The sequence below is a fragment of the Thunnus albacares genome, chromosome 16 (assembly GCF_914725855.1).
Source record: "Thunnus albacares chromosome 16, fThuAlb1.1, whole genome shotgun sequence".
Taxonomy (NCBI): Eukaryota; Metazoa; Chordata; class Actinopteri; order Scombriformes; family Scombridae; genus Thunnus; species Thunnus albacares.
The window spans coordinates 24,076,815-24,099,894 of NC_058121.1; the positions used below are offsets into that span (position 1 = coordinate 24,076,815).

The following is a 23,080-nucleotide window of genomic DNA, read 5'->3' on the forward strand; positions in this document are numbered from 1 at the left end:
TGGTGTTCATTGCAGCAGTAACACCTATTTCCAGCTAAAATCAAGTAATTCTGTCATCCAGTCCAAAAATCGATGAAAAATCAGATGTTTTATTGTTCTCCATGCACCTGAAGTAAAAGGCAACATCATGTTTCCAAAACAGAAATCAGCTTTCAGTGTAGAGAGTTCTGTTTCATCCAAATTCAGCCAAATAACAGATGAAAAGAAGGTGACTGAGATACTTTTCCATGGTCTGATAAAGAGAGTTTGGTCAAATTTTATTTTAAAGTTCCATCATTTTCCCCAAGCTCAATTGGTTCATTAATTAATACCAACTGATTGCAATTATAACCTTCAGTCTTTTAACTAATATGCAGCAAATTATCTAAACATGCAATAACGTAAAATGTACCTACAGGTAAGCATACAATTCAACATATGTGGAGAAAATCAGTAATACAAACCACCTTTTCCAGGAAACTTTTTAGGAAATTAGGCCATCTTCAGACATTTGCTGAATAAATAATTATGTCTTTTTCATTTTTAAGAATAGAATCATCCATGTGTTGAGTAGTAATAGTAGGTTATATGTCTTTATATAATATGTGTTTATTTTGGGATGAAGTTCTTTATTCTGTGGTTGAGATGTAAATATTTGAGGTATCAGACTGCAGCCACACAGATGTGTTGAAAGTATAAAATCCTTTAAAAGATTTAAAAAGTTAATGACGCAGCCAGATAGAGAATCTGTAAACTGCTCCAGCAAGCAGAAAACATGTTCTCCTGCAGCTTTCTCTGATTCCTCACACATTCGAAATGATCCCATTCACCAAGAAAATAAACTATAATGACTGCTCTCCCCCCTCCTCTCTGCTGTTGTTATCTGTCAGGCAGCACATTCCCCCCTCATCATTTTACACTGTAAAATTGCATTTTTACATAACTCAATTATCTCCAACCGCTCAATTCATCTCCTGCTATGTGGCATTGGCGCAAAAGGAAAAAAAAAAAAAAGTTCCATTATATGTGTGAAATAGCCTGTGCCAAATTGAGACTGAAGTATTATTTTCTATTTCTGTCTCCCTCTCTCTTTTTTTTCCACTTGTCTTCATTTGCAGAGGAGCTGTACTACAGGATTTCCTTTGTGGTGGATGTTAGCGGCTCGTCACTCTTACAGGCTGACGTTGAGAAAGCTGTGGCTCTCTGGGTAAGATATGTCCAGCTTTATGTAGCCAGAGCTGCACTTTATAATAGCTTTATAAGGTAATTAATGCAAGGTCAGTCTCATTGGCCCCCAGATGGCAGCAAGAGTGAAAAACTTCAGAAACTATTTTCCAAAACGTCAGAACAGCTTTTTATTGCGCTCTGAACTGTTTCCAGAGAAAAAGCTCCAAAAAGCCACTGTGCACTACCTGCTCAGCACCAAACAGCAAACAGACACAGTTAGCTGTAGACTAGCTGGTGAACATAGTGGAATATTTAGCAGCTAAAGAGCCAGATATTTCCCTCAGGAGTTGGTACAGAGGAAAAACAGAGCTAAAAGAGAGTGAATATTGGACTTGCGTTCATCAGGTGGACAAAAACACAAATGCATGATAATGTTGCTCTGTAAATGCTGGATGTGGGAATAATCAACAGCATTCGGTGGAGCTAATCCTCCAGTCGCTCTGTGAATTATTGAGAAGATAACTTCCATCCAGTAACGTGTAGTTTGGGCAAATGGTGTGAATCTTCAGATGGAGTAGATTGGAGATGGAGCCCAATATGTTTATACAAATGTAGAATAATAGAAGTTGTTTAATTGGTTAAGTGGCTGATTTGATTTGTCTTCTTCTTACAGTTGAATCAAACATTTCAGAACTGGACCCATGTAGTCCACGTGGACTCCGTCAGGTAAGTCATCTAAGTTTCATCTGTGGTGCTGCAGAAGGATACTTAAGGATAAGCATTTGTACAACATTGTCTAGACCTGGGTCACATATTGATGTTTGCAAATATTTGATGGTGGTTGTTAAGCTGTCAAGCATTTTTTTTTTTTTTTTTAATTTAATTTAAAGAAATATTTACTCTTTAGGCCTCTACAATATGGAAGAGCAGATATTTGATAACAACAGTAGAACTTATTTTATACCAAAACAGATACAACAGCGTTTTGGAGAATTCATTTCAGGGCATTTATTGATCTCACAGATGTATAATGGTCATTCTGTGCTGAAGAGCAGTAAAAACCTGAACTTAGAGCTTGTTGAACCCCCAGTGTACATTCAGTGTATATACAAGCAAACCTTTTCTGGCTGAAAAGTGGTTTAAAATGACTTCTCACTTCTGTTTTTTCACCCCTTCAACCTTTCTTCTCTCCAGTGTCCAGCCTAGTTCAAAGACTGGAGGTGACAAAAGGTAAAACAATCATTTTGTGACTTTGCTGCATTGACTTTGTCATTTACTGTCTATAACAGCTGAAAAAAGTATATTAAATCCACCTCAAGAGTTTTTTGAGTGTTTCCATTTCAAACTGTTTTTTTTTTTGTGCATGATTCAGATTGTTGTCTGTTATAATCCTTTCAAATCTTTGAGTCTACACTGTCAGCAGTTCAGTAAAAGTTTTTTTTTAATCTCCACTCTCACCTCCAGTTATTCGTGCCAGGCCCTGCTGGTTTATTCTTACATCACCAATGAGAGTCTGGGTGAAAATGCTGTGACTGACAGACTTAAGAGCAACACAGTGATAGGTGACAGCCTGCAGATGAAGACCACCCCCACCCCCAATGTCCAATTAATTGGTGAGAATCTACATAGTGTTTAATTTTATATCTTATTACAATAATCATTCAATTGCTATGTAATATATTAATTTAGCAACTGATTTAATGTTTATTTATACAGTAACAATATGTCAGGACATAAACATTAATCATTTATTTGGGTATTTGTTTGTATGTTATGAAATACAACAACAGCACACAAAAAAACAAATCAAATTTGCTGTAAAAATGAATAAAACTGTAACAAAACTGTTAAATTTGGTGTATTGTCACCAGTAAAGATCATCATTAAGTTCTAATAGGAAGTACAACACAATAATTACTCCAGTAAATATACACAAACATCACACAAGAGTAAAAGTAAAATCATTAAGATACAATACAGTACTTTTGTAATTCTTAAGTTAGCTAGAATGCTCTATTAGCAACACATTAGCCTCAGACAGTAAACTGCAGAAAAAAAACAATTTAATACCTCCAACTACAAATCAAAAATCACAAAATAGCACAAATAAATGGAGTAACTTCAGATTATTGTTTAACAAGAGCATTTAGAGAGTAAACAAAAGGTCAGTCAGTATTTTTTGGTCACAGATGGGGACAAAATGGTGGATGTAACAATGTAAATTAAACTTCTGTACAGCTCCTGTGGTGGTTGCTATGAGCAACCGAATATTCAACTGAAACTAATGCTAGTGGCAAAACATTTACCTCGTTTTTATCTTTGGATTCAACGGCTTCACGCACTGATGAGTTTGAACTGTTTATTTCTTTTTATTTAAAAACTAAACTATGCTAAACTGATCATTTTAGCTACGTTAGCCATAGCAGCTGGCAATGTCAACTGGTCATCTCAGCTGCTAATAGCCTGACTCCTGATCGGCCGGTCAACATCCGTCTACATTGTGGGGAGAAAATGATGAAGTGATCTGTGCACCTCTTTGGTAATATACCACTGGCTCTTATGTCTCTGCAGCATTTTGATATGATATAATTCCTTTTGGAAGATAAATGTCAGCTTCATAGATGAAATCTAACAATAGTAGCTGCCACGTTATTTTGTCTGAATGCAAAGTGAAGCTTCATGTTTTTACTGGACAGAACAACAACGCTCTATATGTACAGATATCACCCCATTCATTTTATTTTATTAAGTGTCCTCCCATCCTCAGAAGTTTGTACTCCGGAGTTGAACTTGCCAAGTCCTCAACACACCTACCTGACTCACTAACACTTTATTTTATCACCAAAATATAACCTAATTGGCAGAGAGATGCAGTAAATTATGTTATTCGGCCTGTAATGTAGCTAAAATAAAAATCCAAACTGTTGTGTAGCTTAATAAAATAAAACAAAATTTAATATAGACTGATTTATTCACTTTAATACATTTATATTTATGTGATGAAATGTGATGATATGTGTACATATAGAGCCCCAGAGGCAGCGCTGTAGTTCTGTCCAGTAAAAACATGAAGCTTCACTTCACATTCAGACAAACTATTTGGCAGCTACAATTGTTAGATTCCATCTGAGACCAACATTTGTCTTCCAAAAGGAAATATATCATACATCAAATGCTCCAGAGACATTACAGCCAGAGGTAAATCACCGAAGAGCTGCACAGATCACTTCATTGGATAATGTTTTCCTCAGAATGACGACAGACGTTGACCGGCTGATCATCTCAGGAGTCGGGCTGCTAACAGCTGAGATGACCGGCTGGTCTCACTCGGCCAGCAGCTCCTCACATCTCTGAAAACGTCAGAGCAAATTTCCAAACAGGCGTTATATGGATAAACTGACCACATATTAGGGAAAACTTAATAAAGTGACATATTAACAGTCCTAGAGCAAAAATTACAACAGCTTTTAGCCTGCTTTAAAATCTCCGATATTGCTGGCGGTTGGTATGAAATGCATTCTGGGATACTTGGCTGTATACTTCAATGTGAACATACATTCATTTAGAAGGCAGTATGCAGTACATACTGATTGAGAATGTAGTAGGCAGTACGTTGGTAGGCAGCTCTGAACACAGCCATAGTCTTGACAACTATTGGATGGATTGCCATGAAATCTGGTACAGAGATTAATGTCATCTTCAGGATTTATGGATTAAAACAGACTAATTACATTCCAGCCTCAGCTTCACAACATTAACATGCTAGTTTAGTGCATGTTAGAACTAGCGTGACTAAAGCAGAGACATTTTGATAGAAAGCTGAAGTGAAACAACAAATTCTTGTTTCATTTCCTGAACTAAGAAAACCTCAACCTCACATTTGTAACTACGCTAATAAGTAAAAATCCAGCCTGGGAACAGAACCTTTCTCAACAGTATGTCATGTTGTTCACTACATATGTTTAGATAAAAATGGTAGTTTCTTGAAAAACAATCAAATATGGTTCAAAATCTCTGCCATTGCACAATCTGAAGAGACACAATGCATTTTGGGGCGGTTGAGTATGTCCAGTAAGCTCATGTTGCACACTCATTCTTGCTAGGATACATCTGGGTATTTCTTATTTACACAAAATCCACATACTATGCAGTTGGAACAATTTGACGCCATACTTAGTATGAATAGTACGTTAGTATGTAACTCTGAACACAGCCTCTCTCTCTTTTGGGACTGTAGCGGTATATCTCTGGATTTGTTTGGCTCTCTTGCTCGGCGCTTATTTCATTTATCTTTTTCATATGTTATCATTTAGATGTGCAGCCAAAATATTGGAATAACTCCTCTGTCCCCTCCTGATAGAAAACTGTCCAGAGGAGAATCCGCTTCACTACCTCTGGCCTGAGAGCAGACCCACCGTCACTCAGTTCCTGCCCTGCTTCCCCAACAAGAAACAGAACGCCTCCAGGACCTGGTAACACACACACATCCACAGACGGACACGTACAACACAAAACATACTGAATGTAGCTGAGTGAACTGAATATAAAACTGAATCAAGGTTCTTTTATTACAAGGTAGCCAGTTTTTTTTTTTTTTTTAACAAATTGAGCCTTTTTTGAACGTTTTTGAAGGACCATAATAGTTTTTGTATTTTTTTGGCCATTTACTACATCAACATCCTTGTCAAAGACATTTGATTGGTTTCTAATCATTTCAGGATGTCATGAAAACCAAGTCAAAGAGACGTGAGTTTCTTAGTTTGTCACATCATTTATTTATCTGCAGAATATTTATTTGATTTAATAAATTAATCATTTGGCTCACATAACATCAGAAATGAGTTAAAAATGTGCATTACAATTTCCTAGAGCCCAAGGTGATCTCATCACATGTCTAAAACTCCAAAATATTCACTTTACTATAATGTTAAGGCAAATAAAAGCAGAAAAATGTCACATCTGAGAAGCTTAAACAAGAGAACATTTCAATTTTTTATTTGAAAAATTAAATGTAAATGATTGTTTGATTATCAAAATAGTTACAGATTAATATTCAGTTGATCAACGAATCGATTATTTAATCGTTGCAGCTCTGGCATTTATATTGGTTAAAAGTATGTTTTTGTTCACGTGGTAATGCAGATTTATTTGACCCGTCTGCGCTGCATCCACCACACAGTAATAACACAATTATGACTTAAGTCAAAGCAGACGAAACGAAAATCACGGTGGAAAACTTGACTGTCCTCACAGGAAAAACCTCGTCATTGGCTGTTCCTAAGCATCTGTATAAAAATGAAATTTTAATAACTTCAACAGTGATACTTTCAGAAACAAAATCCTTCTCTTATGTGCTCTTTGACCCTGATCCTGGTATTTCCAGGACAGGATATGCCTTGAAGTCCAATGTGCTGAGCTCTCCCTCTGAGCGTTATGACACAGTGAATTATTCTACATTAATCACATAAAACCAAACAATAGTTCAGTTTGTTCTCACCTTGTGTTAACAGATGGCTGACTCGCACTGTGCAGGATTCTTTGTTAAACCCCATCCGGAGGGTTATTAAGTGGAAGATACTGTCTGCTGTTGATAAATCAAACTTATTCCTCTTCTAAACTTAATTTGTTTTTCCCTCATGAGATATCACACAGCTGATAGTGATCTATGAGTTATTGATACAACGGGTGGGATGTTTGCAGGTGCATTCTCTCTAATTGCCACCAGGGGGCGACTCCACTGGCTCCAAAAATAAGTCAGATTGTATAGAAGTCTGTGAGAAAATGACCCACTCACTTGATTTATTACCTTAGTAAACATTTTCCTGATGAGTTTATGGTCTCAATCACTAGTTTCAAGTCTTCTTCAATACAGCATGATGTTCATTTTGTGAATGATGGCCCCATTTAATTTAATTTTGACAATAAATCAGGGTATGCTTTAGGTCATGGCTACATTGTGATTGACAAGTTGCTACCACTGCGACAACATTGGTTAGGAAACGTTAAGATGGCGCAACCCCAGATTCACAGAGTGTAGGCTTAGCCGTCGCTATTTTAGTGTGTTTTCAGTTCAAGAAAGTTAATTGTAACATTTTGGTCACGTAAGAAGTCTTGTTAAGTATTTGGTTGTATTCTCTAAGGAGTCAGATGCTCAGTTCTTCTGATAAGTACATTTTGTTGGTCTGTTTTTTTCGCTAGTTCAAATTAGCATTAGCATTATCACAGTTAACCATAGACTGTAAATGCACCATGCTAACCAAGCTAGCAGCTAGCAGTAAGGTCAGATTCACCTTCTTGTCCAAATACGGTCACTTCTCAACACTTCTGGCTCCAAAAAACCGATATGGCAACAATCAATATGCCAAACTTGAGGCTTCAAAACACAAGTCCACAAATCAGTTGGTGATGCCATGGTGGCTACATCCATTATTTTTATACAGTCTGTGCTGCAAACACAAATCAGGCAGAAACAGGCTTATTAGAGGCTTTCTTTTAATTATAACTCTCCCTGTGTCTTATCACTGTCACATACAAAACCAAATGTAATAAACAGATAATGTCAACAGTTTTCATACTAAATTTACACCTAAAATCTAAAATGTCTTGTCCATGTATTCATGCTCTCTCTGTCTCTGTCTCTGTGTCTCAGTTTGATCAATCGACAGAACTACTCATCCCACTGGTCAGTTGCAGACTTCGGTAACTGCACGGACATTGACACCATCGAGGTGTCGGCAGGTATGCTCAGCCGTCAGCCAATCTCAGACTCAGAATAAATCACAAGGTGAAATTAATGTAAGACGGGCAGAACCTAAACCAGAAAAATATATGTATATATACACATTTAACATTAAGATAGACAGATACCACAGATTCAGTAACTCTACGTAGTCAGAAGAATGAAACTGTTATTTACTGAAAAAGGTGACTATGGGCCCTGGTTGTGCACAGATGGGAGGAGAGGAACAAATGAGAAGGAGCTTCATTCAAATTAGGCAGTGCAAAGAAAGTTGTTGGTTATTTTGGTGGAAATCGGGTCTTAGACTGACAACAACATCAAACATAACACTTGGAGCAAATGCACAATAATAATGCAGAATGTAGATAAACTATTTTATTTAAACACCCACCGACTAGTAGATGTGTTTAAATCTGCAACACAAATTAATGTTTAATATGGTTGAAGTGGCTATAATCAATATTTTTCATAATAACAATGTCTGAGCTGTTAGTGTGTAATGTGTTGGTCGTGGTTTATAGTGATGAACCTACAGAGAATTATCAGCAACTCTGCAGCTCCTCTCATCTTTATGGAGCTTTATAGCAAGTTTCAGCTCATTGTTTAGCCGTCCGGCTGCAACTCTCGTGTTTTGGTTCACTCTCAGCTCTCTCATAACGTTATTTTCGGCCGCAGGAGGCAGCTGGTTTCAGAGAAAAAGCTCTAAAAACCCGATGTACACCACCTGCCTCTGACCTGTTTTACACTTTCCTATGATAAAATAGTGCCCAGGTGTTTAAAATTAAATGTCCTTTCTTTGCTAAATCAGTTGTTTTGTGTGTTTTCGTGCAGAAAATGCAGCTGAGGTGGCGGTGCAACTCGCCGAAATCTCCGACAACAAGCTGTCCAATGAAGAGGTGAGAATCCATGTTTCTGTGTTTGACTGAACAACCTGAGGAGGAGAAAGAAGAGGAGGAGGAGAAAGAAGAAGAATAAATTCTTCATCATGTGCTATGTCGCTCTCTCTCTCCAGGTGTCTAAAGTGGTGACGAAGGTGAAGCAGCTGGTAAACGTAGCGAAGATCAACTCCACGTTGGCCACCACCGTCGTCACCATCATCTCCAACGTCATGACGAGCTCTGAGACGGCGCTCGCTAGCACCTCCGAGAAGTATGTTCATCATCTGCTAGCTCTACTCTGTTCTACTGTACTACTATTGTACTCTACTCTACTCTACTGGCTCCACTCCACCTCTACTGTACTATTACTACTATACTGTGCTCTGCTGTGATTTACTCTACTGTACTGTGCTCTATTTTATGGTACTTTACTGTACTTTACCTCTACTGTACTGCACTGAACTTTAATGTACTTTACTATACTGCACTCCACTTTATTCTACTCAACTCTATTTGTACTGTACTGTGCTGTGCTTTACATTTTTCTACTCTACTCTATTCAACCAAAGGGCGCTATATTTACTCTACTGTAATTTATTATTCGATCTCTATTGTTCTTATACTGTATTTTTTCTATTATTCAATCATTACTGTACTTTACTTTACTCTACTGTACTCTAACCTACTGCACCATGTGATGTACTGTACTTTGTACTCTACTGTACTCTACTGTGTTGTACCACATTCTACTCTACCTCCACTGCAGTTTACTGTACTCTTACTGCACTGGACTTTACTGTACTGGATTATACTCCACCTGTACTATACTGTACTGCCTTATTTTATCTTATTTTAAAGTACAGAGGTGCAGTATACTGTGTTTCCCTTCAGTTATATTATATTACATGTTATGTACAAGTTTTACTACAACCTGTCGTGTTGTGTCTCCTCACATCTCTTAAAATAACTGTTGCACTACATCATCATACATGGCGTTATTGGTAATTTAATGGTACTGCTTAACATCAGGTAGTGTGATGTTACAGTGCATTTTTTATTTTTACACCATAAGATTTTTCTGTGTGTTCTATCCAGCTTCTCTTTCCCTTCTAGTTCTATTTTCCTCCTCTCCATTTTTTCTGCTTTTTTTTCTCTGTTTTTATTAATTTTCCTGATTCTGTTTATCCTTTGTACTTGTTTACTTAAAGAACATTTAAAATTGAATTCTCACTGTCTGTCTGTCTCTGTCCCTCCCTCAGAGCTCTGAAGACTGTAGACGAGCTAGCTCAGAAGGTCGAGTTCGACGGTCCGTCCATCAGTATCACCTCCAAACATCTCGCTTTGGGGATCTCGGCCCTCAACACCACCATGTTCAACGGGACGTCCTTTAGCGCCTTCATGCCTCCAAACACCACTGACCCAGAGGTAACATTAAGACTCTCATCTGTTCACTGAGGTCTATTTTATTATAAGAAACCTTCTGATTGTCACCTATAGATAAAAAATGGCTTATATGTCTTTTAATTTAGTTTGATTGTTGATTCTCTCCTCTTCTCCTCTCTCAGATTTATTTTGAATCAGAGAAATCTAACGCTTTAGCTCAGGTCACCCTCCCTGCATCTCTGCTGTCCGAGGCCGAGGTCGACAGATCATCTCTGTCCAGAATCAACTTTATGTTCTTCAGCAACGTAAACCTCTTCCAGGTCAGCCAGTCTGCCCTAGAGGAAAAAATCTTAATCTGGATAAATAAATTCAGATACCAGAAAGTAACTTTGATGAATTCCTGATAAAAGTACTTCATTGATTTTCTCTCGTGTCTTTTTAGAAAAAGCAGGGCAAGCTGTCTTTGAACAGCTACGTCGTGGCCAGCAGTGTGGGGAACTTCTCCATCAATAACCTGGAGCATCCGGTAGAGATCGAGATTGTTCACCTTTCTGAAAAGGTACAGATTAAAATGTTTACCTGCACATGTGTGTGTACATGAAGGTTTGCAGTGTGTGTATGAGAGGCATTGTGCTTTTTATTGCATTACAGTTCTTTTTTCTTTCCATTTTATTGCTTTTGTTCTCTATTTGTATTTTTTTCTCTTTGATTTTATGTTTGTTTTTGGTTTACTGAACTTTTATCTTTTTCTTTTCATTTTTATTTTTTAATTTTACTTAAAATTTAAAAAAAAATTTGTTTGTTTGTGTTATTTTTTTCTTTTTATTTCATTTTCTTTTTTGTTTTTAAAATTGTATTTTTTAGATATAATTTTCTATTGTAATCTTAATGTGTTTTTCATTTTTATTTTATCTCTAATGTTTTGTTTTTTATTTAATTTTCTTGTTCTGTATTTTATCTTGTTGCTGTTCTATCTTTTCTCTTTAATGTTTTCAATTTTTTTTATCATCTTTTTATTTCACTTTTATCTTTTTCTGTTTCTAATATTTGATTTATCTGAAATATCATATATCAAATATTTAAATTGGTTCATTTCTTGATAATTGACTCAATAAATCTCCAAGTGAAGAAAATGTCTTGAATCTAATAAATCATGTTGAAAGTGAAACCGGTTACTGATGATTGCAAGTTGAATCTGAGAGGCTGCTTTCGTGAACTTGATACTATTTAATTTTTTCTTCTTTCCCGTCAGCCTTCTGTGACTCCACACTGCATGTTCTGGGACTTCAGCATGAACAGTAAGTCTGTCTGTGTCTGTCGTCACATCACTGCAAATGTTTCAGGTTCACCACGGGTCCTCACATCTGCGAGGAGTCATTTACCTCTCTACAAGAAACAATATACATCAAGTGCTCTGAGAACAAACATCCCATCTGTTGAAGTCTCATCCACTGGGACTCTGATGGTTCTGAAATGACCTTTTTGGGTTATTTGTCAGTGGCTCTGTCACCTCATTCCTGCAGATGTTTCCTTCTAATCATCAGGTTTAGAGTTTTTTTTCAGTGTCACAGTAACCCAGTTATAGGGTTAGGGTTAGGGTTAGGGTTAGGGTATGTTCATCCACAGTGTAACCCGCAGCTAACTTATATTGGCTGTATTAAAAATATCCAGACTAAGGCATAATTGTGGACTTGCAGACTTAAAGGACAGGTTCACAGTTTTACTGTCTTAAAAAACAGTCAGGTGCCTAATGGGTTTTCCTTGTTGTAATCATTCCTCCTGTTCATACTGACCATTAGAAGATCCCTTCATGATTGGGGGACAAAATCCACAGTCCTCCTTCTGTGCAAAAATGTAATGTACTGTATGTAATATGAATCTAATATGAAGCTTCAGCCATCCACATAAGTCAGATCAAGTAGATATCTTTCACTGTTACAGTCTTTTCAGTGCCAGAGTCCCTCTTTTTGTTACTATACTTCCATCGCAGCTCAACAGGGAAACACAAAGAGGGAATTTGATGCTAAAAAGATTGTAAAGGTGGCAGATATCCACTTGATATGATTAACTCAGACTGCTGAAGCCTCATATAAGCTTCAGATAAACATTGAAATATATTTTTTGCACAAAATGACTGTGTGGAAACCCACTTACACTGAAAGTGCAGGGAAAGTATGAACAATAGGAATGATTACAGCATGAAAAACATGTTAAATGTTCATTTGGGCTCATGACTGTTGTTTGAAGACACCCTGTAGAGAAGACTTTTCAGTAGTTTCTCCAGAAACAAACATTTACAGCTTTCTTTTTAAGCTCTAGGTGTGGAAGGTATCGAGGTGATTGTGGTGTAATACCTCTGTGTTGTCACTAGATGGAGACGGAGGTTGGAATGGAGAAGGCTGCGAAACGTCTAAAGAATCCACCAGCAACAAAACCATCTGTCTCTGTTACCACCTGACACATTTTGGCATCCTCATGGTAACGCTCACACTCACTGCACCACACATGCTAGAAATAAAAGCTTTCTTACAGTTTTTCACAGTTGCTCCGATGCACTTTGCTCAGTTGTCTTTTTAAAACTGCAAAACTCCTCATGCATTTGCTGAACGTTTAATGATTTCTGGTTATTTTCACACAGTTCTATTCACTTTTCACACATTTATCACATATAAAATGATGGTTTTCGGAACATTTAGGGGGAATATTAAACCAAAATAGGTGTGACTGGTCTGATGTAAACAAGAAGACAGATGTGGAGCAGTAAACAGAAAATATTTTGTTACACTAATGAGAAAATCCTAACTAACCCTCTAGTATCTTAGTGCTACAAGATATGCATTTATTTATGTAAAAGCAAATATTTTGATCCCAATCAATGCTTTAATTCCAATTTTTATACTTATTTTCTCTAAAAGTTAACGTATTTGGTCATTCTTTGTTTCTCTTGTATGTTTAGTTTGGTTTTTGTTCTCTTCTTCATCTTTTCTCCCCTAAAAGTGATCTGACTGTACTTTGTGTCACTTTGCCCTCTCTCTTCAGGACATCTCTGGAGTTTCACTTCACATCGATGCAAAGAACAACAAGATTCTGACCTTCATCACTTACATCGGCTGCGGCATCTCCGCCATCTTCTCTGCCGCCACGCTGCTCACTTACATCGCCTTCGAGTGAGTCTGCTGTTCAGCTGCGGGACTGTGCTGCTCATTATTCTACATAGTAATCTATATTTCGGGTCTTTCCTAAAGTGCATTACACAGACTGCAGCCACAGCACTAGTTTGCATGTTAAAACGCCAAAAAAGTCTGTTTTCTAAAGTCTACCTGGATCTATAAACCTCCCTGAAACATGAGAACGTTTCTCAGCAGCTACATCGTATGTGAAAGAAATTTAACCAACCAGTTGTTTAAGCGGTTGTGACAGGTGACTGTGAATATGTGAAACTTCAACCGCATCTCTTTTTCTTTTTCCTCCCAACAGAAAACTGCGGCGTGACTACCCCTCCAAGATCCTGATGAACCTCAGCACATCCCTGCTGTTCCTCAACATGGTGTTCCTCTTGGACAGCTGGTTGGCCAGTCTGAAAACCGATTGGCTGTGCTTGTCGGTGGCCATCTTCCTGCACTACTTCCTGCTGACCTCCTTCACCTGGATGGGTCTGGAGTCCATCCACATGTATATCGCTCTGGTCAAAGTCTTCAACACCTACATACGCCGATACATCCTCAAGTTCTGCATCGTTGGATGGGGTGAGCAACGATCGGGTTTTAAATATGTTACACTGCTAAAACAATAACTATTATACTTTCATTTATTCTATTATTTATTTATTTATTTATTCAGGAGGTTGGTTAGATCAATTGAACTCCAGTGTGCAGTATAGTCAGGATCTCTCAACATGCAGTGCTTGTTAAGAATCAATGCATGTGATTAAATAAATACCTCAATCTCCATAGTAAAGTTTTTGGAATCTAAAAATGCATTTCAAACATTTTAAGTAATTTTTTTTTTGTGTACAGTCCTTATGGCTCTAAATTTTGTCTTTTACTCATCTCGCTAAAATCTGTGATTTCTATAAATTTTATAGTTTAACCATTTTTAAAATGTTGTTTGAACTTTTTCCTCTTCATTCCCCTAATCTGTACGTTTATGAAGCAGATTCATAAAAGCTCCATGATATCCATGAATTTTTTTGCTCAAGTTGAAACGTTTTCAACTCATGCGGACGCCTCTCATGCTGCGACTAATCACGTCTCTCCATTGACTTTATATGCAATCATGCCAACACTTAACTTCGTCCTGACACATGGTCAGTGGATCCATTGCTAGCTAGCTTACAGCTAACGTGGCTCCAGCGGTCAAATTTGTTCAATTTCTGTTCAAACACACCTTTAGGAAAGTTTTGTATCGTCCACTTAAGTCCTTTTTCTATCTCTATTTGCCCAATTCTTCATCTCCGACGCCAATTAATAGTGTGATGTGCAGTTTTATTTGTGAGTAAAAGACTTTACAAACCTCAAGGAAACTTTATTCAAAGAGTTTTCTGTAACACTGCCGATTTGTGATTTTATCCTCATTCATATAAATACGATAACAGGCAGCACATATAAATAGCGTTGCAGCAACAAAGTGACGCTAACCTGTCGATGGCGTTTCTTCTTCCAGGTCTTCCTGCCGTGCTGGTGGGGATTGTCGTCGCCGTGGATAAAAACTCTTACGGCCTGCAGGTGTACAGCAGAAGAGAGGAAGGAGAGGGATCCGCAGATTTGTAAGTTACCGCTCATTTACAATAATAAATCAATGTATTTATCTACAGTGAATCGTGTATTAGTGTGAGAGTTTTCAAACATGGCTCAGAGTCTGTGTCTCTCTCCTCAGCTGCTGGATCCAGAATTCATTCGTCTTCTACACCACCTGCGTTGGTTACTTCTGTCTGGTGTTTCTGCTGAATGTGGCCATGTTCATCGTGGTGATGATGCAGATCTGTGGCCGCAACGGCAAACGCAGCAACCGCACGCTACGAGAGGAGGTCTGTGTTTCCGATAAAAGAATGTTTTAAGAAGAGGTTTAAAAGATGTAGATGTAATAATGCACTTGAACTGTGACTCACTGAAGGATGAAGAGGAAAGAAAGGAGCAAAGAGAAAAACAAGGGAAAGGGAGATTAAATAAAATAAAAAAAGGATAGAAAAACATTAAAACTCTACAATGAAAACAATGAGGTTTCAGCACCAAAGGTCGGGAAGAATAAATCAAAGTTACTTTTATTGTCTCCCGTAAGAGAGATCTGACTGAGATTACGGGAACTGCTGCATCATCACAACACATTACACAAGAACACACATGCAGACGCTAGACTGAGATAAAATAACAAACTCACTCTGTTAAAAAAAGATAACAATTTGGAGGCACCTGAAATTAAACAGGTTCCCACTCTTCTGTTGTGATACAGGTTCTACGAAACCTGCGGAGCGTCGTCAGTCTCACCTTCCTGCTGGGTATGACGTGGGGCTTCGCTCTGTTCGCCTGGGGACCCGTCAGTCTGGCTTTCATGTATCTGTTCTCCATCTTCAACTCACTGCAAGGTAACTCGAGAGTGACTTAATCAGTTACACAGCTGGTCTCTGGCCTCCAGTTCTTCTCTTACATGAATGCATAATGAGGGAAAAATGACACCAAATGTGATGTTTAATCTGACAAAGTATATTGTATGTTGTTACACAAATACTTACAACAAACATACTGTTTAAATTCTACATGTCCTATCTATACAGCATAGGGAACTGGGTCAAATCTTGTCTAGTAGAGCTTTACTAAGGCTCACCATGACTTGTAGCTTCCTCTGTCCTTCCTGCATTGAAATACCTTGAAATACTGCACTCCATCGTGCCTCATCTTGGATTTTGTACAAATGCATTGGTGTTCCAAGTTTATTTAATCTTTATTTAATCAGGCAGACTCATTGAGATTAAGATCTCTTTTCCAAGAGAGACCTGAGAACAAGAAACATTCATAAGACAAGAACACAATCAGCAGACAGAAACAACACAACTACACAATAAAAAAGGAATTAATAAAAAGTTACAAGAATCTGGAGAAAGATTGTTGATATTTGAACACCCAAACAAAAACACCCCTCCCTTCGTGCTCCTTCAGAAGCTCCGCCCCCCGAATTCATGGACGCACATTGCCAAGGCAACAAGCAGAAGAGAAATATGGCGGGATCCAGAGCAATGCGTCAGCTGTAGAGTAACTTCTGTTCTCACACTTTATCAAGCAGGAAAAAAATTAATCTAATGTGAGCACAACAGTCCATCCACACTCTGCCTCTCTGCGGCCTCCCCAGCTCTCACTCGACCTGCAGCCGTCTGTCAGCTGCAGCTCCTGGAGAGCTGAGAGGACAGCGGCCAGACAAACTGTCTTCACCAGACTGACTGACAGCAGAAATTTACTGAACCAAAACAGTTTGCATGTCGGCTCCACAGGAAGAAATCAACGGAGTTTGTATTTATTGTTTCATTGATACGGTTAACAAGTTCAAAACACATGTACAGCAGGATATTTGTGTGGTTTAAACAGCTGCCTGCTCAGATTACGCTTCACTAAATGCGACAGAAACACACTTGGAGTGTAAAAAAACACGGGGAGTCTCCATGAGACTGTCTTGGATTCAGTTGGATTGATATATTTAATAAAATGGAAACGTATCTGTACCATGAGAAAACACTTTCCATGTGAATTGGCCACGGCCTCTCTCTCCCCAGCTCACCAGCCCTCCCCCACCATTCAATGGAGATAGAGACTGTCATGTCCTCACATAGACAGCTGCTCTGATGACTTCCCCCTGTCCTGTACACGAGCATGAACGCCCCCTGCTGATTGGCTGGAGTAGTGTTGTGTGGCAATTAGAATCGGTGACTATACCTTTAAAATCTCCAAGGGGAACGTAAGACTCAAGTTTGGGGGCAGTTTGCTGTTCATTCCATTTAAAAGGTGCATAGTACCTGAAACCAGTTCTGCCAACATTAGTGCATACCTGAAGGATATCTAAAGCTAAGTAGCACTGGATTGTGTGCTGTAGTTACTAGATTTAAATGAGAGCAGAGGTGTGAGGTAGTTACAAAGCTTTAACAGTAGAGCTTTACAGATGAATAACATGAGATGGTTATTTCATCTTGTCTGTAAGGAAGTCCATCCAACCTTCTGACACAGAACAACGATGAGTACGAAATTTGTCATTTGTGATAAAGCGTAATGCACTATGATGAAGTATTTGTATGACGCAGCAAGAGTAATGTGGTTACCATTTAAAGTTTTAATGATACGATAGTCAGGAGTTACTGGTGGAGGTGGAGAATACCATGCACTTGGTATTTTCTGCATTTAAAACTAGTCTGTGATTAAGGATTAATAATTGGAAAGCATCAAAGGTAGACTGAAGACAAGTTAGGGCCTGGGCTGGGGAGGAGCCTGGGGCGTATAAAATTGTATCATCTGCAAAAAATGGACATTGAAGTACTGATTAGGGAGGATTATGTTATTTATCTATGATGTAAACAGCAATGGACCAAGGATAGACCCCTGTGGCACCCCATTTCCGATATTAAGAGGGCTTGACTGAGAACTTTCAACAACAACAGTCTGACTTCTGTCTGTAAGAGTTAAACCAGTTAAGTGGGCTTCATCTAAACCTACAGAATGTAGTTTATGAAGTAGGATTTTATGATCAACGGTGGTATCAAATGCTTTCGAGAGGTCAATGAAGAGAGCAGTACAAAATTGTTTTTTATCCAGGGAGGAGACGATGTTATCAGTGAGTGAAACTGCAGCTGTTATTGTGCTCTGACCCAGGCAAAAAACCAGACTGTTGTGGCTGTAGTAAGTTTAGTGACTCAATAAAGGTGCATAGTTTTAAATTGACTAATGAATCTAGGATTTTTGCTAAGAAAGGAAGTTTAGATATTGGACAGTGGCTGTTGAGATCGGAGACGTCACCATTTTTGTGTAAGGGTACTACTAATGTGCTTTAACATGAAGCTCAAATCATGCCTGTTAAAAAGGTTTGGTTAAAAATATGTGTTAAATGTGGACAGATTAGATACTTAGATGATGAAAATATGGGTCAAAAGGATTTGCATGTTTTTAACCTAAGCAGAGCTTTGTGAACATCTGCACTGCTTACCAAACTAAAACAAAATGTGCAGGCAAAAGAGGCTGAGGCATTGGGAACTCCCTATGTTGGACAGATATGATAATTGTCTACAGTTGAATCTGCAGACATGTTATTAAATAAAAGACCAGACGAGAGGAAATGGTGATTACAAGCTTCAACTATGGATCATCTATCGGAAATATGACCAGATTCTTGTTTGATTTGTGTTGGGAGATGTGACCGTGGTGAATTCTTAAGAGATGCTACAGTCTCCCAAAATTTAGTGGAACTATCACAGGCACAGAGAGAGCTGGCTGATAATAATTTGATTTAGCCTGCCTAAAGGTTAACCAGTCCTAAGGGGTGTCACTGGATCTAGCCTTGGACCAGGTTTTGTCTCTGTTGGGGAGAACCAAGGACTGTATCTGTTTTAAATTATATGTTTTTCATAAGGGGCATGTCTATCAGCAATCTTTTCACAAAAGATTGTGAAAAGTTTTCCAGTGCCACAGCAGGATCAATAATAGAGAAAGTATTATCAGTGTCAGAGATGAACAATAGAAAATCCTGTAGATTAAAATGCTTGTAATTTAATTTACGTCAAGGGTAAAAACTCCAGAGGTTTTTGTGTGGTCTGTTAGTAAGTATGATATCAATTAATGTGGAGTTAAGAGGATTTTTTAAATTTGGTCTGGTGGGTTTGTCTATGAGCTGAAAAAGATTAAGTTCCAGGCACTGTTCTTATAATCTGTTAGAGCTGTCAGAGAGCCAATCCAGGTTAAGATTCCCCATTATTATTAACTCAGAGGAGGCAAATGGTGACCAGAGCTTTGCAATGTCAAAAGCATCAAAATATGGTGGTGGTGGTGGTGTGCATGTCCCTACCAAAACAGAGGTCTAACACAATATATTCATATATCTTGAGCTCTTCGATCACATCTAAAAACGTTGTACCCATCTATAGTAATGTCATTATTTGGGATCTTAGGGGAAAGACATGTTTCAGACAGAACGAGGACATCTGAAGAGGTTTCACTTATCAAAACATGGATATAGTCCATTTCTGGAGCAGGCCTCTGATGTTTAAATGCAACAGTCTGAGTCTGTGGTGCAATTTAAAGTGTTGAGATGATTCAAGTGTAACATGCTCTTTGGATGTAGCAAATGGTGGACGAGAGGGTACAATAGACAACTGGGTTTAAGCCAGTCACAACTGATATCTGGAAATTGAAAACGTTTGCTTTGTATAAAGTTTTTTTTTATCCATTTGTGAATCTTAAATTGAGTTGGAAGTATGGGTGCAAATTGGCTATTGAGCTAACCAGTGGTGGAAGTAGTACTGGGATCCTTTGCTTAAGTAAAAGTAGCAACACCACAACGTAAAAATACTCCATTATAAATAAAAATCCTGCATTTAACATCATACTAAAGTAGAAGTACATCAGATAAATTTAAAAGTGAGTTTTAAAAGTGAAAGTACTAGTTTTGCAGAAAATTGTCCGTTGTGACAGCTGGGTATAGGAAAGAAGAAAAATAAAAAATCTGACACACAAAGTTCGATTAATTTATCAGACTGTTCTCTTGACTTTGCTTTTTTATGAAATATTAGAAGGTTTTACCTCTTTGGGCCTCGAACTGTTATTAATTTGGTGGAACTGCAGACAACTCAAACATCTGTAACATGACAAGTAGCCACAACTACACACAGAGGTTACACGTCAAAGGTTTGGGAAAGTAGTGATTTAATCTTTAACAATTTTTTGTATTTTATAAGCTTATTTTATATTATTTAACGTACATTTTTAATCTGAAAAGTAACTAAAGCTGTCAAATAAAAGTAGTACAATATTCCCTCTGAACTGTAGTGGAGGAAAGGAAAATACTCACTACAAGTACCTCAAAATTGTATTTAAGTACAGTACATGAGTAATGTACTGCAACATGAGTAAATAACTGCAGCACGTTTACATTGATGTTAAAATGTCTGTGTCTAGTTTGTGATTTTGATAATAGATCATTCTTGCATCAGGCCCAGTGTGTTATTTTGGCAAAGTTATTTTGTCCCTGCAGATAATCATTTATTTTGACCTCCATTTGGAACTCAGAAGGAGAACAACTGTCAAATAAAGGAAAAATAATAATTTAGAAAATCTAAAAAAGTAAAAGACTTTGTCATGTTCATTATCAGATATTTTTAATCTTGGGCCCAAACTAGAAATATAATTTTACTGGACTTCAGGGCCTCCAAAAATGATTAGAACCATACCTAACACTTGTTTTTACCCTCCTGTTTTCTTTCTGCAGGTCTCTTCATATTTATCTTCCACTGTGCCTTGAAAGAAAACGTCCAGAAGCAGTGGAGGAGATATCTCTGCTGTGGACGCTTCAGGCTGTCAGATAACTCAGGTAGACGTTTGTCTCTGTCTCTCTGTTTTCTTTAAACGTTACAACAGAACAATGAAGCTGATTCATGTCTCTCCACAGGAGTCCGGTCAAATCTGTCTGCTGGACTACTGCCAGGTTCCCACAGCAGCAGAAAAAAGAGAAAGAAACTTTATTAAAACATAAAACCTAAGTCACTTCGGCTTTGCAGCTAATAAAAAAAGATAAAACAGAGTCGTCTCTGAAAGATCAGGAAGTCCTGCGGCTGCTCTTCAGGTGCAGTCTGTGGATGTGCTGTGCTGGTGCAGTTCATTTATAAGAAGACCTTTATACTTTTGACTTTCATACCAAAAATTCCAAAAACTTTAAGTCTTCATTCACTATTTAATTAGAAAAGCTTCTGAAATGGCATTTAGGCCACAGGACATTTAAACTCCCATCGAAACCGGGATCGAGGTAGGAAGAGATTTGGAGGGAATGTAAGATGGAGGCGGAGGCAGAGAGGTGAAAGAGGAAGGAAGGAAAGAGGAAGGAAGAGAAGAAGGTCCAACATAAAAGTGTCCAAGTTTATATATTAAGTTGAGGTGCTGAGTATAAGTATACGGCAAAGAATATTTACTGAGTTTCTTGTTATAACGTGAAACTTCTCTTGTTTTAATGAGATACTTTAATGTTATATTTTTCATGTTATTCTGATATTTTCTCATTATTATAGATACCAAAATATTCTGTTTTTACAATGAACCTTTCTTGTAATAACAGCACATCACTTTATCTTGTTATATCACAAAACTTTCTTGTTATTTCACAAAACGTATCATTAAAACTAACATGATAAGTTGTTATAACAAGAAAAACATCCAAACAGTCAGCCTATGGAGACAATATTGTAGCCTACATTGACTAGAAAAAGTGAAAGTAGTTGCTACACAAGAGCCACAGACTCTGAACAACAACCCATATTAGTTTCTGCTAAAGTCTCCTTCTTATCTAACTTACAAACATGAACACACGTTTTGTCCTGCGCCTTAGCTTGTTGAACGAGCCACCAAACGTTAGCTAGATAGCTAATTAGCTGCTGAGCTGCAGCACAATTAAATAGCATGTAAACATACCTGCAGATGTCACTGTGGACCCATTAGATCGTTGCTCTTCAAAATCCCTGTTAGCAACTCCCTGCCTGTCCATGACTTGCAGCTACAGCGGTTTGTTTACTTTGCTAACACCAGTAGCCTGCCAGCTGCTGTCAATCAAACACAGACACCGACACGCTGGAAGACAATTAAAAAGATCAAATGTACACAAACGTGGCATTTTTTGCTGCACCCTCAGGCCAGTCAGGCTACATTTAGCCCTGTTTTTAACTGATCAGGTGGATATTGATTGATTATTCTGTTTGTTTCATTTGCAGACTGGAGTAAGACGGCCACCAACAACACCAAGAAGGTGAGCTCAGACAACCTGGGCAAGTCCCTGTCGTCCAGCTCGTTCGGCTCCAGCACCGCTAACTGGACCTCCAAGGCCAAAGCTACACTCAACCCTTTCACCAAACGACACAGTGACTCAGGTGAGGCACACACACACTATAAGGTGTATCAAAATGTAAGAAAAATGTAAGAAATGTTCTCAAATGTATTACTTTGTTCAACCAAAACTCCAAAAGTCAAAGATATTTATTTACAATGATGTAAAACAGTCACATTATCACATATATCAGATGATTCTTGGCTTTCTGCTTGAAAAGCATGGTTGTCAATTAATTTTCTGTCAGTAGACTAATTGATTAATCGGCTAATTGTTGCAACCCACAAACCAGTTTCTCTCAGAACATGATTCCTTTTAACATTTGGCATTTTTAAAGTAAATTTTTCAGGTTTTTCACTGTTTCTTTGGAAGGTTTCTGTAACATCGTCTCACATATTCATGTATCTACCTCTGTGTTTGGTGTGTAGAAAGCTCTACCAACCAATAGCAAGAGTGGAGGACCAACGGAGGTAAAGCTAAAGCTGATTGGCTGATTGACACCCTGCTTCCAGTGATATGCCGCATTTCCCAAAATGTTTGTAGTCAAAGTAAATCTGGAAATTCTCCATTAAAAATTAAAAAAACAAAAACAAATTTGAATTGGTCAAGAAGATTTTTCTTTTTAACATCTTTGCTAGCAGACATTTTGGGACAGCAGCCACTGTGTGTTGTGATTGGCTGGTCACTGTGACATCATATGCCATCCATCTTGTTCCCAGCCTGAGATACACTGAGTGGGGAGGAGCTCCATTTTCACCAATTTGACACATGACTAAAACTACAACTCCACCCACCCAGAGAAACCCAGGGTGCAGAAACAAGCACGCCCTGACAGACTGCTTCCAAGCTAACATCTGCCACGTTTAACTGCAATCTGTTT

At 38.0% G+C, this 23,080-nt stretch overlaps 1 protein-coding gene across 10 annotated transcripts in view; it reads left to right on the forward strand.

Annotated features, from left to right (window-relative positions):
• The window catches only part of adgrg6 (adhesion G protein-coupled receptor G6), a 132,472-nt gene that overhangs the window by 75,528 nt on the left and 33,864 nt on the right, over positions 1-23,080 (forward strand). For 8 of the 10 annotated variants that reach the window (XR_006407784.1, XR_006407785.1, XM_044376644.1 and 5 more), the window contains 20 exons: positions 1,098-1,186; positions 1,820-1,872; positions 2,341-2,376; positions 2,611-2,759; positions 5,507-5,618; positions 7,796-7,884; positions 8,717-8,781; positions 8,898-9,034; positions 10,023-10,188; positions 10,329-10,466; positions 10,589-10,705; positions 11,399-11,444; positions 12,518-12,624; positions 13,186-13,313; positions 13,624-13,892; positions 14,809-14,911; positions 15,022-15,172; positions 15,595-15,727; positions 20,599-20,700; positions 22,088-22,243. Coding sequence is in view for 8 of the 10 variants with exons in the window: in XM_044376644.1 (XP_044232579.1) it covers positions 1,098-1,186; positions 1,820-1,872; positions 2,341-2,376; positions 2,611-2,759; positions 5,507-5,618; positions 7,796-7,884; positions 8,717-8,781; positions 8,898-9,034; positions 10,023-10,188; positions 10,329-10,466; positions 10,589-10,705; positions 11,399-11,444; positions 12,518-12,624; positions 13,186-13,313; positions 13,624-13,892; positions 14,809-14,911; positions 15,022-15,172; positions 15,595-15,727; positions 20,599-20,700; positions 22,088-22,243 (2,346 nt within the window). In the remaining 2 variants the exon portion in view is untranslated. Of the gene's footprint in view, positions 1-1,097; positions 1,187-1,819; positions 1,873-2,340; positions 2,377-2,610; positions 2,760-5,506; positions 5,619-7,795; positions 7,885-8,716; positions 8,782-8,897; positions 9,035-10,022; positions 10,189-10,328; positions 10,467-10,588; positions 10,706-11,398; positions 11,445-12,517; positions 12,625-13,185; positions 13,314-13,623; positions 13,893-14,808; positions 14,912-15,021; positions 15,173-15,594; positions 15,728-20,598; positions 20,701-22,087; positions 22,244-22,628; positions 22,671-23,080 lie in introns of all 10 variants that reach the window. The other 2 variants (XM_044376650.1, XM_044376647.1) reach the window with 1 other exon arrangement.